The sequence below is a fragment of the Canis lupus genome, chromosome 23, assembly GCF_003254725.2.
Source record: "Canis lupus dingo isolate Sandy chromosome 23, ASM325472v2, whole genome shotgun sequence".
Lineage (NCBI taxonomy): Eukaryota > Metazoa > Chordata > Mammalia > Carnivora > Canidae > Canis > Canis lupus.
In genome coordinates this window covers 1,273,518-1,288,779 of record NC_064265.1, presented here as the reverse complement: position 1 = coordinate 1,288,779, position 15,262 = coordinate 1,273,518, and the positions used below count along the sequence as shown (strand labels likewise).

The 15,262-nt window shown below is 49.4% G+C and overlaps 1 protein-coding gene across 1 annotated transcript in view; it reads left to right on the top strand.

The window, feature by feature from the left end:
• Positions 1 to 15,262, top strand: part of ACSS1 (acyl-CoA synthetase short chain family member 1) — a 58,439-nt gene that overhangs the window by 21,383 nt on the left and 21,794 nt on the right. Inside the window, exons 3-5 of the mRNA XM_025461517.3 lie at positions 5,264 to 5,463; positions 11,932 to 12,107; positions 12,503 to 12,655. Coding sequence (XP_025317302.3) covers positions 5,264 to 5,463; positions 11,932 to 12,107; positions 12,503 to 12,655 — 529 coding nt within the window. The remainder of the gene's footprint in view (positions 1 to 5,263; positions 5,464 to 11,931; positions 12,108 to 12,502; positions 12,656 to 15,262) is intronic.

The window sequence follows — 15,262 nt, the reverse complement described above, 5'->3', positions numbered from 1 at the left end:
CACATGGGACGGGTCAACGTGGAGTGGGACCTGAAAAACATGCAGTGGCTTTTTTTTTTTTTTTTTTTTTAACTAGGGAAAAGGGAATGTTTTTAGAAAGTTAAAATCTACACCCTGCTCCAGAATCCACCAGGGGAAGGACATCACTTCTGTGGCTTTCCCCGGGAAGTAAACAAGCCTGGCCGGCTAGTGGATGAATGTCCTGCCAGGGCACCAGCTGTTTTCTGGGCTCGTGTCCAGGACCAGTCTTGTCCAGTGCTGCCAGCCTGGCATCTGGCTCCCTCAGTGTTGTGAGCTGGGCTCTGGGCCTGGAAAGGAAGAACTTTTCTGGAGACAAGACTTGGGTGGGAGGCCAAGTGCTGAGGTCTGAGGGGAAATCAGACATTAATCAGGACAGGACTTTTTTCAAGTCTGATCTTACTTCAATTCCTCAGGAGTTTGTCTAGAGGTCAACTGCATAGGGTTTTGTCAGAGCAGGAGAGAAAGCCTTAGGAGGAGTCGTTCAACCTGAATATGCCTAGTGAGGTGTATTCTTGGGCAGGTGGTCCTCAATGTGGAGCCAAACATGGAATCATGAGGGGAGAGGCCATGCCCAGCCCCATCCTCTCTCCTGTTCTCCTCCATCCTGATTACAAGAAAGGCTCCGTGTGCCCTGCTTGGCCCTCCATGCAAGCCCCGTGTGAGAAAGGGGCCTTCCTGCTTTGTTCTGCTTCCTCTTTACTACCCCATCTTCCAGAAGTGGCTTGCTGAAGAAAATACTGAACTGCATAGAAGCAAGATGAGTGGCCTTTCAGGTTCTGCACCTAGGTCCTGGAGTTAACCCCTCTTCTGTCAGCACTCAAGCTTGGAGAAAGCAGGGACTCTGAAATGCTTTGTGTCTGTCACAGGCCTTACAGTCACAGTATCAACATGATCACATGGGTTTATTTCCCTCATTGGCACAAGAAACTAGGAGAAAGGTAGCTGTGGGTGGTTTATCAGTAGGAGTGGTCCCTCTCATCTGCTGTCAAAGGGGTAGGACATTTTCCTGCCTGTGTGATGCTGCTATGATCGTCAGCCTCGCCCTCTCTGCCTCTCTCAGTGCAGGGAGAAAAAGGTGTCTGTAGAGTGGACAGGCGCTCACGGTGAGAGCACGGGCCTGAGGAGTCCTGTGCCTGCCAGAGTTCTTGTCATTGCTCGCTTATCTGCTATTCCCATTCATTCAACAAATATTTATCAAGCCTTCTATGAATTAGGCTCAGCTGCAGGCCCTAGGGAGAAGGCAATAACCCCCAAATCCCTGCCCAAGAAGATCTTGTACTTAGCAGAGTAGATATCTGGGCAATGAAGGTGGTATTTATTTAATGAAAACTAAGAGCCAGAGTAATTGTAGAAAGTGAACAAATCATGTATTCCCAATTTCTTTCTTTCTTTCTTTTTTTTTTTTTAAGATTTTATTTTTTATTCATGAGACATACAGAGAGACAGAGACACAGGGAGAGAGAGAAGCAGGCTCCTTGCAGGTAGCCCGATGTGGGACTTGATCCCGGGAGACCAGGATCATGCCCTGAGCTGAAGGCAGGCGCTAGACCACTGAGCCACCCAGGGATCCTCCAATTTATTTCTTAAATAGAATTCACACACAAACACACATGCACACACGAATGCACATGCGGCTTATCTTACTTCCCTGGGCTGTCATCGGGAAATGGCTAGGAGGGAAAGATACTTTTGAACGATAACCATGCAAAAAGTTTTGATTAGAGTACAGATAAATAAATACCAGTGTATATCTTCCTGTCTTTCTTCTGAACTCTATTTCCAGCTATGTCCTGTTTTGGACTGAGCAGGGCCAGGGGCCTTTATACTGATGAGACATGACAAGTGTCTGGTTACAAATACTTGAGGTCAGATTATGTCTTTAGCATTGGATAAACATTCTTCCCTGCCGATGTTGATAGTTGGCTATAGAAAGTCTTTTCCCTTCACCCAAGGCCAGTCAGCATGTTGTGAAGCCTCATTAGCACCATGCCAAACTTCTGTATTTGTGTACATTACCTGCATATGTTCATATTGAAAGTCTGGCCCTGAGGAGTCTACAATGCAGACAAACTTAGGTATCTTACTCAGTCCTAGACTAACAAATGTTACTTTTTTTCTTTGCACTTGAAAATACGACTCTAACCCACTTCAGTAAGATCATTTCTCAGAAAGCTGCAAGGTACCATCCCTTGGGAAGACCCTGTAATCAGGAGGAAGCCAATATTTCCTGTAGTGACAGCCCAAAGCACTAGCCTCCGAGTGGCTGCATTATCTTTTTGATACAGAAATAGTAGCGTTTCAGTTTGTGGGAGTCTTTTTTTTTGTGGGGAGTCATTGAGAGGTCACAAGTATCCAAGAACATGCTTTTGAACAGTTTTTGATTATGTGGAATGATAGGATTGCTCAAATAACATCTATTTTTCAATGAGTTGAAGACCTAGGTTTGCTGACCATATTTTCCAATGGCAAAAGTGTGGAGGAATCAATGTGTTCTTAATTTACGTTATTAAATGTACAGTTGAGGTCAAGGGCCTGGGTACCCATATCCTGCTCTAGACAAAAACCATGGGGATGTGGGGGCACATTTAGTAACGCAGAGAGTAAGTGGGGTCACGGATGGCTGGATGAGAGAACTGGGAGAAGAAAGGCTTCTTGGGGTGTGACGGGGTCTTGAGAAGTTCGAAGGACTGTCATTGAATGATAAATTTGATTTATCCAGCTTTAAAGGACTGAGCTAGGGCTAAAATGACAAAGCAAGAGTCAGCCCTGTGAGGTGGTGACTTTCAGCAGTATGATGCTTAAGTAGAGGTTGGACCACTGTTGGCAAGAGTGTGGCAACAAGATTTCTTGACCTCAAGGGAGACTGCACGACCTCACCTTCAAGGAGCCCTTTGATTTTGAGGTTTATGGCTCTGGCAGAGTGGATAGCAAGGGGAGTGTGCTTGGAGATTTACCCAGATCAAATTCTTTATCAGAAATCACTGCACGTAGCAGCAAGAGTATGGGACCCACTGGACACAGCTCCAGGTCCAGCACATGCTGACACCTCTCGATCCTCCAGGGAACTCATGGGCTGCCTCAGCTTGGTTGCCAGACCCTGCTCCAGGGCAATTGCTCAACTGCCCTACAGTAGTGGGGCAAATACTGCCACTGTGGGGGAAAATCACCATTCTTTCCCCTCTGCTCCTTTGCTACTCCTCACTGCAGCCAACCTGTCCAGAAAGTTCTCCCTGCTGCCCTCAACACCAAGCTGAGGTGATAAATCCCCTTCACACTTTTGTGCATGTGCCTTCATTTCTGTAGCTGGAGCCGTGGCCCTGGAGGATATGTTCCCTCTCATCCCCATGGTGTCTGGAAGGGAATCTTTAACATCTTAGGAACCTACCAGTCAGCTATGTGATTTTAGAAATGATTTTTATAATTTTAGAAAATGATGACAAAGAGATCTGTTGGGAAAGATAATACCTACTGAATGTTTGGCAGGGTCTTGGGTAGGTGATGCTTCTCCTGAACATGTGAGACAGGTACACAAGATGCATGGCACCTGCTGTCTCAGATGATCACATGGCTGTTGAGAAAGGCCAGCTGCCACATTTAATGCAGCTACTGTAGAAGACTCACCCAGGATGCTCTGTCTAGACAGTTCCTATTTGTTCCTTGACTTCTGACTGCGGCCTTGGTCTAAGAAGAAGCGCTGAATCCCGTCAGCGCTGAGCAACACACATTCAAGCCTCCGTCTCCCAGAGCCCTGCCCAGAGGCTTGCATCCTTAGCTATGGAAATCGGGCCTGCCCTGGACCTGCGTCCTCCACCATCGCCGCGTCCTCAGTGCGGGCATGGGCTGCCCCAACCTGCTTCCCCGGGCTACCGCGAGTGTTCTGGGCGCCGAACTCTGGGGGCTTTGGTGTTGGGGCTGTGCTCTTCAGCACACACTCAGGACGCGGTGCGCGGGGTGCCGGGCGGCGGCTGAGAGCTGGAGGAGGGGCCGCCCCGCAGGAGGGAGGAGGGGCCTGCAGGAGCCGGCGTGTGCAGGGGTCGCGAGGCGCAGTGCAGGCTGCCCTTGTGCCCTCCCTGGTTTGCACAGGTCTCCTCGCAGGGCGGCGTGGGGCAGGAGCAGAGGCCCCCGGAGTCTCCGCCGGGACAGGGTGGCGGTGAGTTCCATCCGGCCGCTGCCTCGGGGCGACTGTTGCCGAGCGGGGCGGTCCTCCGGGGCGACGCCGGCGCACGCGGCCCTCGGCGAGGAGCCTGGCGGGGCGGGGCGGGGGCGGGGCCGGGGGCGGTCGGGCTGCGCGGGCTGCTCGGGCCGGGCCTCTCCGCCCGGCCCCTGCAGCCGGCCTTCCTTCCCATGGTAGTTCCGTCATCAGATAACAAATCAAAATCGAGTTGCAGCAAACAAGGCAAAACGACTGATTGCCCGCACAGCCCCGGGGCAGCCGTGAGGACGCAGAACCCGGCGTCGCGCTCCCCGGGGCGCCCGCCCTCCCGTCGGCTCTGCTCGCGGCCGGGGCTCGGCACGGGCGCGGCGCCGCCTCCCGTCTGCCCTTCCGGGGTCGGCCGTGGACTGTCCTTGGCTCCGATTGGGCTGGGCTGGGTCACGTGCCAACCCGGAAGCCAATCCCGGGCCCGGCTGGGAGGTGGAGGCGGGGCCACGGGGACCGGAGAGGTGGGGCGGGTGGGTGTGGGGCGTGGCCGCCCCCGCCCGGCCCGCCCCGCCCGGCCCGGCCCGCCCCGCCCCCGCCCGCGCAGGGGGGTGCGCTCGCTGCCCGCTCCTCGGCGCTGGGGGGCGGTGGTCGTCGCGCCGCGGGTCTTCCCTCTGACTCACTGGCCGCGCAGACTTGAGAAGTCTGTGGCATAAGCCAGGACCTCGCAGCTGCAGCCTCCTTGGTGCCACTGGGTTGTGCCGGCTCAGAAAACTGGGGTCTTACTTCCCCGTGACCCCTCCTTCCCCACTTGACTTAGGAGATCACCCTTGAGGGCGGACGCTTCCAGAAGTCTGAGGGCTGTGATGCCTGAGGCTCCGGCCACCTACCAAGCAGGGCCCGTGGATCTCCGTCACTGCCACCTGCGAACTTGAGAACATTATCTTCTGGAAGAGAGCTCGCCCGGCGACAAGCACTTGGGTGCCTGCTTCATTCCCGGCCCGGCTGGGGTACAGGGCTTGCTGTTTGCAGAATGATGCCGCCTTGAGCTGCTCTGCGGTTTGGCCCTCTCCATCTCTGATGGCCTCTTTCCTTATGCTTCAGGGAACTGCTGGAGACCACATGCCGCCTGGCCAACACGCTGAAGAGACATGGAATCCGTCGAGGGGACCGTGTGGCCATCTACATGCCTGTTTCCCCACTGGCGGTGGCTGCAATGCTGGCCTGTGCCAGGATTGGAGCCGTCCACACCGTTGTCTTTGCTGGCTTCAGTGCAGAGTCCTTGGCTGGGAGGATCAATGATGGTGAGCCTTTGGGAGGGAGGGAGAAACCTGGAGGCCCTTGGCCTTTGTTCCTTGGGCCTGGCCATCAGGGATTTAGAGTGGAGACAGACGTTAATACAGATCACACAGACAAATGGCAGATACCACCAGGGACAGGGACATGGCTGAATGAGCATTTGTTCTGTGAACTGAGACTTTTTTTCTTTTTTTGTGAACTGAGATCTGATGGCACTGGATTAACTAGGTGAAGAAGGAAAGGAAGATGGAAGATTCCAGGTGGAGGGAACAGCATAGGTGCCAGCTGATTGGTGGGAGGAGGCTGGCATGGCTGTGGTGGAGGGAAGAAATGTGTGGGAGGAGATGAGGCTGGGAATGTATGGGGAAGGTCTCACAGGTCAACAGCTAGAAGCCTTCCATCATGAGGGAGGGTGGGGTGGACCATTCCCGGAGGCCTGGAGTCAGGTATGGGGGCTTATAGTGCATCCTTATGGATTTCTGTCTGCAGGTAGGTGAGAATTTCCTGGACAGTGTCCAGAACAATATTGTCTCCTTCCTTTTCTTTGATGTGGGAGGGCTGAGTGTCTAGATGGTGACCCCATGTCTTCAAGGTCTGACCCCTGCTCACTGAGATATTAGAGAGTCCCCTGAGCTGCATCACCAAGAAGGGTGCTTTTAGGGACCATTGGGAATTTTTTGTGTCTCACTGAAGACTTGCCTTTGGGTGGTGAACAGAGCTAAAGGGCAGAATTCTCAGACCCGGGCTGACCACCTTCTTTCCACTCCCTTTCTATATCTCTCCCTCCACTTTCAAGGGTTGGTGTTGTCACTCATTTCTCTTTCTCTCTCTCTCTCAACTTTGTAAAACTTACTATGTGCCAGGCACTGTTCTAAGCACTTTGCCAAAGTCATCCCTTTTAACTTAACTTAACTTAAAGCTAGTCTTCATAAGTATGATAGGCGACAGTACTCTATTTTTCCCTTCCCCCACTTTTTCTGACAGCTATAATCATCTTAAAGTGTATAGTTCAATGGCATTAAGCACATTCACAATGTTGTGCAGTCATCATCACTGTCTATTCTGGAACTTTCTCATCACTCCAAATGGACATCTCATACCCATTAAGCAGGTATTCCCCATTTCCCCCTCCACCTAGCTTCTGGCAACCACTGATTTGCTTTCTATGTGAAGTGGTTTGCATATTCTGGATATTTCATATAAATGAACTCATACAGTTTGTGGCCTTTTGTATATGACTTTTTTGACTACTTACAACGTATCATTGCTTCATTTCATTTTCTGTAAATAAAATTTTATTGTGTTAGGTATACCATGTTTTGTTTATCCATTCATCTGTTGATAGACATTTGACTTGTTAATACTTCTTGGCTCTTCTGAATAGAGTTGCTGTGAACATTCATGAGAACACTTGCTTTCAGTTTTTCATGCATATACTTTGGCTTGGAATTGCTGGCACACACGGTAAATCTATATTTAAGTTAGTGAGAAACTGCAAAACTGTTTTCCCAAGTTGCTCTGTTGTACATTCCCACCAGCAATGTATGATGGGTTACAGTTTCTTTAAATCTTCATCAACGCTTGTTTTTTTTTTTTTTTTTTTTTTTTAAAGATTTTATTTATTCATGAGAGACAGAGAGAGAGAAAGAGAGAGAGAGAGAAAGGCAGACACAGGCAGAGGGAGAAGCAGGCTCCATGCGGGAGCCCGACATGGGACTCAATCCCTGCTCTCCTGGATCACACCCTGGGCTGAAGGGGCACTAAAACTCTGAGCCACCTGGGCTGCCCTCATCAATGCTTATTATCTCACTTTTAAAAGAAAAATTATAGCCATCCTAGTAGGTATGAAGTGCTATTTCATTGTGGGTTTGATTTGCCTTTCTAATGACTAATATTGAGCATCTTTTCATGTGCTTCTCCTTTTGTACGTCTTCTTTGGAGAAATGTCTAAGTCCTTTGTCCATTTTTAAATTGGTTGTTTGTCTTTTTTGTTGTTGAGTTGTAAGAGTTCTCTCTGTATTCTAGATGCTAGAATTTTACCAGATTTATAATTTGGAATTATCTCTCCCATTCTTTTGTTGTCTTTTCATTCTCTCAGTAGTGTTCTTTGATGCAGAAAAGTTTTTAATGATGAAGTCTGGGTCATCCATTTTTTCTTCTGTTGCTTGTGGTTTTGGAATATATTGCCAATTCCAGTGTCATGAAGATTTGTCTCTGTGTTTTCTTCTGAGAATTTCATAGTCTTAAACTTTTTAGGTCTTTGATCCATTTTGAGTTAATTTTTGTATATGGTGTGAGGTTCAACATCATTCTTCTGCCTGTGGGTATCCAGTGGTACCAGCACCATTTGTTGAAGAGCCTGTTACCCTTGGCACTTTGTCAAGACTAATTTGCCATATATGTGAGGGCTTATTTCTGAGTTCTCTATTCCATTCCTATGCTCTGTATATCTGTCCTTGATTTTCATGTGCCAGACCACTCTTGCATTCCAGGAATAAATCCCACTTGGTCATGATGTGTAATCCTGCTACTATGCTGCTGGATATAGTTTGTTAGCATTTTGTTGAGGATTTTTACATCAGTGTTCATAAGGGGTATTGGTTTGTAGTTCTTTTTTTTTTTTTTTTTTCCTGTGATACGTTTGTCTGGCTTTGGTATCAAGGTAATACTGGCCATGCAGAATTGGTTAGAAAGTGTTTCCTCCTCTGCAGTGTTTGGACAGAGTTTGAGGATTGATGTTAATTTGTCTTTAAATGTTTGGTAGAATTCACCAGTGATACCATCTACTCCTGGGCTTTTCTTCTTTGGGAGGCTACTGTTTTTGAAGATGAGGAAACCAAGGCACAGAGCAACCAGTTAAGTGACTTGCCTAAGGTCACATTGCTAGTTACTGACAGAATCAGCATTTGAGCCCATTCTGCCATCAGAGTTCATGCTTTTAACATTATGCTAGGCTGATGCTTTCTTCTCTTGATGACATTGGTCACGGCTGCCAAGTTTTTCTGTTAAGATTCTTTAAAACAAGCAAAAGCAGTGGGCCCTGGATATTTAGTAGCTGGGTGCTAGAGCAGATCCCAGAACTTCAGGAACCCTGAACAACAAGGCCACAGAAGGACAGGGGCCAGGTCAGTGCTGAGGCCCTCAGCAGGGGAAACTTCTATAACTTTTCTCTAGAACTTTGCAATTAAGAGGTTCTTACGCACCCTGACAGCCCTCTACATCCAGCTATTCAGATGTCAGTTTCTGGGGACTAGGCTCTGTTGGGACAGGTGTTTACATTCTCTTGGGTCAACAAGGGGAGTGTTTTGGTTTTTTAATACCGTGTAACAAACTACTCTAAAACTTAGTATTTAAAACAATAAATTTTATTGTTATATTTCATGATTCTGTGGGGGTAGGAATCGGATGGGCTTAGTGGGAATGTTTTTTCTCTGCTCCATGATATCTGGGACATAAGCTGGGTTGGCTTGCATGGTTGGCGACTGCCAAGCACCTCTTTTCATCTAGTCTTTTCACATGACTAGCTCGAACAGCCTCAGGCAGTCAGACTCATTACATGAGTGGCTTATGGTTCCAAAAGGATGGAAGTAGAAACTGCCAGTTGTCCTAAAGTCCAGGTCCAGAATACACAGTGTCATTTTTGCCATACTCCATTGGTCCAACCAGTCTGATCATTCTAAATTCAAGGGGAGGAGATCAAGACCCTACTTCTCCTTAAGAAGTAGTATGAGACTAGATGAAAGAATTTGCAACTCTTTGATCCGTCACTGGGAGGGGGAGAGGGGAATGTGAGCATGGCCACCACGGTCTCATCATGAGCTAGGCAGCCACCTCAGTCAATATGTTCTATTCTAGAGTTTCTGTCCCCTGGCCTGGCTTTCAGTCTCTGACCACTCCCCTCACTTTTATCTTCTCTCTTGCTTTAGGGTGTGTGAGAAGTGAAGAGAGAGGGCAATATGGTGGGGGAGGGTGGAGGGCCAGAGAATGATTCTGAGGGGCTTGGGGGATGGGTGCAAAGAATGGCCCCCACGGATGTCCAAACCCTAATCCCCCCAAATCTGGGACTGTGTTACCTTACACAGCAAAAGGGCTTGGTGAATGGGATGAGCCCTAAAATGGGGGAGATTATCCAGGTGAGCCCTGGATATCTAATTATGTAAGCCCTGGAAATCAAAGAACTTTGGCTGGATGCAGAGGACATGTGGCAGAATGAGAGATCAGAGCATGAGAAGGACTTGATCTGCCTTTACTGGCTTTGATGATAAAGGGGGTCACAAGCTAGGGGATGTAGGTGGCTCTAAAGGCTGAGAATGACCCTTGGCTAACAGCAAGGGAAATGAGGAAATGGGGACTTTAGTCCTAAAGTAATATGGAGCTGAGTTCTGCCAACGCTGAATAGCTCGGAAGCAGACTCTTCTCCAGAGCCTCCAGATAAGAGCTCTGCTCTCTCACATCTTGATTTTAAACATGAAACTCCAAGAAAAGAACCCTACCAAACTCACCTGGACTAGAGAACTGTGCACTAAAATATGGGGTTTTCGAGATCCTAAGTTTGTGGTAATTGGCTATGGGAGCAATAAATGAAGGCAGATGCTAATACCAGCTCAAAAACCAGGTTGGTAAAATCAGAGCTTCCCAGATAAAGTGTCATGCTGATCTGGCCTGATGCTGTGCACACACCCTGTACCCATCACCCAGCTTCAGGGAGAACCACAGAGTGAGACATGCTTCCAAGCACCTCCTAGGAACTAGGTATATACACAGAGGTTCCTGCCCTGGACAACTGCTTGGGTGGAAAGCCTCAGACAAATGAGTGCCAAAAGCTAGGCATGTGCCATGGGAAGCTGCAGAGGGCTATAGGTCCACAGAATGCAGTTCTAACACGCAGGATGGGCTGGGGCCACTGCTTTCTCCTGGAGGGTCCTGAGCTTTCTTTGTCTGTCATCCCCTTGAGGCTGGGCTCTTTCTACCTGATGAATCATCTCCCTTCCTGCCCCATAGGGAGTTTACCTGGTCCAGTGTCAGCACCTGGGATATAGGCCACGATGGTCTCGGACAGGCTGCCCAGCTGATTTCGTTTCCCCAGGGTGACCGATGGCCAAGGCTGAGGAGCAGAGTGTACAGCTGAGGTCCCCTGGCATACAGAGCTCGATGACACTGCCCTGGGTGCTCCAAGCACTCTAGAGTACGCCTCTGACCCTTAGATGACCCAGCCAAGGGCTGAGAGAATTCTTAGGTGGCCTTTGAGGGCATGTCCTCTCTAGGTCCCTTGGGATGAAGAAAGAATATGTTGCTAGAGGGTACTTTTCCAACTGAAAAGCTGAAGGAGATGGGTGCCTCAGTCAGGGCTCCCACAGAAGCAGACCCTGAAATGAAAGGTCAGGGGTAGCCAGTTCATTTGGGAGGTAGTCCTGGGAACTGCTAGAGGGTGGTGGGGAGTGGGGCTGGGCAAGGGGAATCCACCAGACCAGCTTCCACAGATGGTTCCTGGAGCTCAGTTCTCCAGGGAACCCTGGGGGTGATGGAGACACATGTGTCAGGATAGGCTCCTGGGGTGGGGGGAGTGGGGTTATTTACATTCCAACCCTTGACTCATTGTGGAGGGCTGCTGGGGCTGGGCATTCCATTGGCACTTCTGCCTGTGACTTTGGAAGAAGTCCTTGGTGAAGAGTGATAAAAGCTCTGAGGCTGTGTGTGGAGCCCTGCCAGTCACTACTGTACCTGGGTGTTTGTTCCGGGCTCCTCCTTATGGGCCAGTTATAGAACAGTCCACTGCAGCCTTGATTCCTCTGGGTCATCCCAGGTTGGGGCACAATATGGAGGGTCATTCCTTTTTATTTTTATTTTTTTTAAGATTTAATTTATTCATCACACACACACACACACACACACACACACACTCACAGAGGCAGAGACACACACAGGGCAGAGACAGACCGAGGGAGAAGCAGGCTTCCTGCGGGGAGTCCGACGCAGGACTCGATCCCAGGACCCTGGGATCACCACCTGAACTGAAGGCAGACACTGAAGTGCTGAGCCACCCAGGCATCCCGTGGAGGGTCCTTCCTTTGCCTATGGTTCTGAAGCCCAGTTTGCCTCTGTACTCAGTTCCCTGCTCAGGTCCTCACCGTCAGTTAGCTGTGGGAGCTTGGGCCTCCCCAGCCTTGTCCTGGGCCTGGCGAAGCCTTGCCTGGTCATTGCAGAGCAGGTGTGGACCTGCAGGGCCTTCTGCTAAAGGCGAGGGTGGGGGCTTGTCACTCCTGGTACCCCCTGGGGGTGTGGCCTCTGTTTTCTGGACACTGAAGCTTCTTGACCCTGCACAGGGCTGGGGCACATGGGACATGTTGGGGCTTGGTCTCAGCATCTTGGTGATGCTCTGCCACCACGGTGGCTGTGGCCAAGGACGGTGTGATGGCCTCTCCTCTGGGAAAGTGCCCAGGGCAGATGTCAGCATACCTTTTTGTCTCCATTAGCCAAGTGCAAGGTGGTCATCACCTTCAACCAAGGACTCCGGGGAGGGCGCGTGGTGGAGCTGAAGAAGATCGTGGATGAAGCCGTGAAGCACTGCCCGACCGTCCAGCATGTCCTGGTGGCTCACAGGACGGACAACAAGGTCCACATGGGGCATCTGGACATCCCTCTCGAGCAGGTAGGTTTGCCTCACTTTGTACAGTTGGAGGAGGAGAGGTAATTATTGGGTTAACTGGGTCTGAGTTTTGTCAGACTGTGGTCCTCAACCTGGGTCCCCTAGAGGCGCTCAGGGTTCCCTAGTGGTAACTGATGGACTTACATCGTGGTTGGGAAGGTGGAACTCAAATACCACAAACATACTGAGACACTTAATATAACAGAAATGATCAGATCCTTCCTTTTATTTTGTGCTCTCTCTGCATCTGGAGTTGAACTAGGGTAGGGTAGAGAAGGTGAACTAAACCCAGTCTGCCAGGTCCTGTAGCGGCCAGGTAAGAGGGGTTCTCAGAAAGGGTAAATGGGGGCAGAGGGTAACTGCCTTGGATGGGGCCGTTTATGTCTTCCCCCTTACAGGAGATGGCCAAGGAGGATCCTGTGTGTGCCCCAGAGAGCATGGGCAGTGAGGACATGCTTTTCTTGCTGTACACTTCAGGGAGCACTGGGACGCCCAAGGGACTCGTCCACACCCAGGCGGGCTACCTGCTGTATGCTGCCCTAACACACAAGGTATGCTCCTTGGTGTGTTGGGGTGACAGGTGCTGTGCCTCTGTGCAGGGCTCTGAGTAGGGAGCCAGAGGCTGGATGAGGCTAGAACTCCTATTATGACCTGGTGCCCGTCTGTGTGAGGGGCTAATGCATCTCCTAATGCTGTGAGTTGTGGCACTGACACAGTGAGTAAGTTGGTGTGGGGACTGAGTTTCTGTGCTCATCTAGGTTTCTGGTCTGTAGCTCACTGCTGGCCTTTAGCCCCTCGGCACTGGTATCTCCTCTGAAGGACTTGAGCCCTTCCCCAGGTTGGATGCACAACCTGGTACAGCTGCATTGTGACACTCCAGGGCCCAGGAGCTTAGGCCTTCCTGGCCCCCTTCCTCCGTGAAAAATGTTACGATTATAATTTACAACTCAATTGTGTAGAGATGGATAGGTTGCTTTTACATGTTAAAATGCTTACTGCTACTTAAAAGATCTTTTTTTCCTCTCTTGGTATTAAAAAAAAAGAAAGTAAAACAGTTTGGTACACCCCCACAGGTAATGTGGGGTTTGTTCATTAGGGCCACATTTTAAAAGTAAAATTAGAAAAATATTTATTTTTCTAAGGAAACTTAAGTTCAGTATACGGAAAATAGTGGACTACCCTCTAGGGCCTATAAAGCAGATGGTATGGCATATTTTTATTCTAATAAATGCATTTAAAAATCAGCACTTATTTGAATGTGGGGGAATTGTGGGCGGTTGTGGTTTAATTGGCATCCCTGGTCACTTGGGGAATAGTTTCACTTCCCAGGTAAGATTTGGTTTTAAGATAGAGTTTATGGACCTGTCACAAAAAGCGAAACTCTGCTCTAGCTGGTGCCAGCAGCAAAGGGAACTGACTGGCCAGGTAACCAGCCATCCCAGGGTTATCCAGGAAGGGCTCAGACATTGGTCCTGGGTGGTGCTGTCTTTCCTGCCTTGGCCTCCTTCCTCTGTGCTGACCACATCCCTCCCCAGGGGCTAGAGAGAACCTCACAATCCCAGCAAAATCACTGGCCTGGTTGCAGTCCAGGGCCCCATTCTGACCCAGTCACTGTGGCTGGGGTGGAGGTGGTGCTGATTGGCCAGGCATGGTCACATAGGGGGTGAGCTCATGAATGAGTGTGGCAAGCAGCAGGTGCTGGGAGGCACGTAGTAGGCATGCACACTACACATGACATAGTCTGAGTGGCGATGCACCCATTCCACTGGCAGCCACTCATACCCAGGACGAAAAATGTTGAAAGTGAGCCAGAAAGACATATGGTATAGATTCAAGCTGAACAGACAAGGTATTACCTGAACCCAAATCCGTATTATAGCAGTTATCTTCTCACTGGATGACCTTGAGCATGCCACAGAACCTTTCTTGACCTCAGTGTTCTCTGGAAAACCCCATCCTTCCTCAGCTCTTGGTGGCAGTGTTGCAAAGATTGACACATCAAGTGAAAATACCTTGGGAAATTTAACTACTGAGACCAAATACCAAGAACTTCAACAGAGTAGACCAAAATTTTCCCACTGGTTTACAGTGAAGTTAACAGTTTACAGTTAAGTTAAGTGAGCTTAGGGAAGCTAAGCTATAATAGGGTTAGAGATTAGTTTTTGTATTGTCAAAGGGTTACCAGGACCCAGTCTACATGAGCAAAAGAAGTCAGGGTATAGGTGTCTTTTGAATTTCTCATTGCAATAAGAGATTTTTTTTTTTTTTTGAAGCATTAGGAGTAGAAACTTTCAGCCTTCTGTAAGATAAAAGTATGCACACATGTAGAGGACATTAGGATTGTGGGTTCTTCAGGGAGAAGGACAGTGGGCTCTGAAAGGATGACGGATGTGAGCAGAGTTTGGAGATGTGTCTCAGAGGGTCAGGGCCCTGGCTGCCTGCTGGGCCCTTTGGAGCCTGGCTGGCCCCAGGCACTTGCTCCCCTTTCTAGAACTGCGGGGAGAGAAGTCTCTAGCCCCATGAAAGAGTTGGCAATTTGGGTTCAAGTTGTACTGAAAATCCTTTCAGTCCCAGAATGCTGTGGAGCTTTGGGTATCGGTGTCCCAATTCTCCAGTCAGTGAAAGCACAGTCCTCCCTGAAAGAATCCTCCCTCCTCCGTGGGACACACCTGCACCGGGCCCTGGCTGTCTCAAGATCACTGTGCTGTATGGGGACTCCGGAGAATCTCAGGGTTCATCTTCGTAGCAAGAAACTGGGCCACTCATCCAGAGATTTAAAGATTTTTTTATTGCAAAATAGAACAATACAGAATAGAAACCAGAAAACCATCCAAATCAAATGTGTGGCTTAATGAATTATTAGAAGGCAAGCCCCACTTCAGTCATAGAAGCCCTTCCCTGCCTGTCTGACCACACCCCCTCCCCATATCCTGACTTTGATAGCGTCACTGTCCCGGGTTTCTGCACTTCTAGCTTTGTTGCCCAACATACATCCCCTGATACTGTAGCTTACTCCTCCCCTCTGATGGTTTTTTGAGAAGTCTTTTAAGCCTTTTTTAACCTGTTGGTCCTCCTCCTCCATCCCTTCCATTTCCTTAGACTTTTTTGTGGCACCCAGCGGTTTGTCCCTCTATCCTCTGTGTTTCCTGCATAGGGCA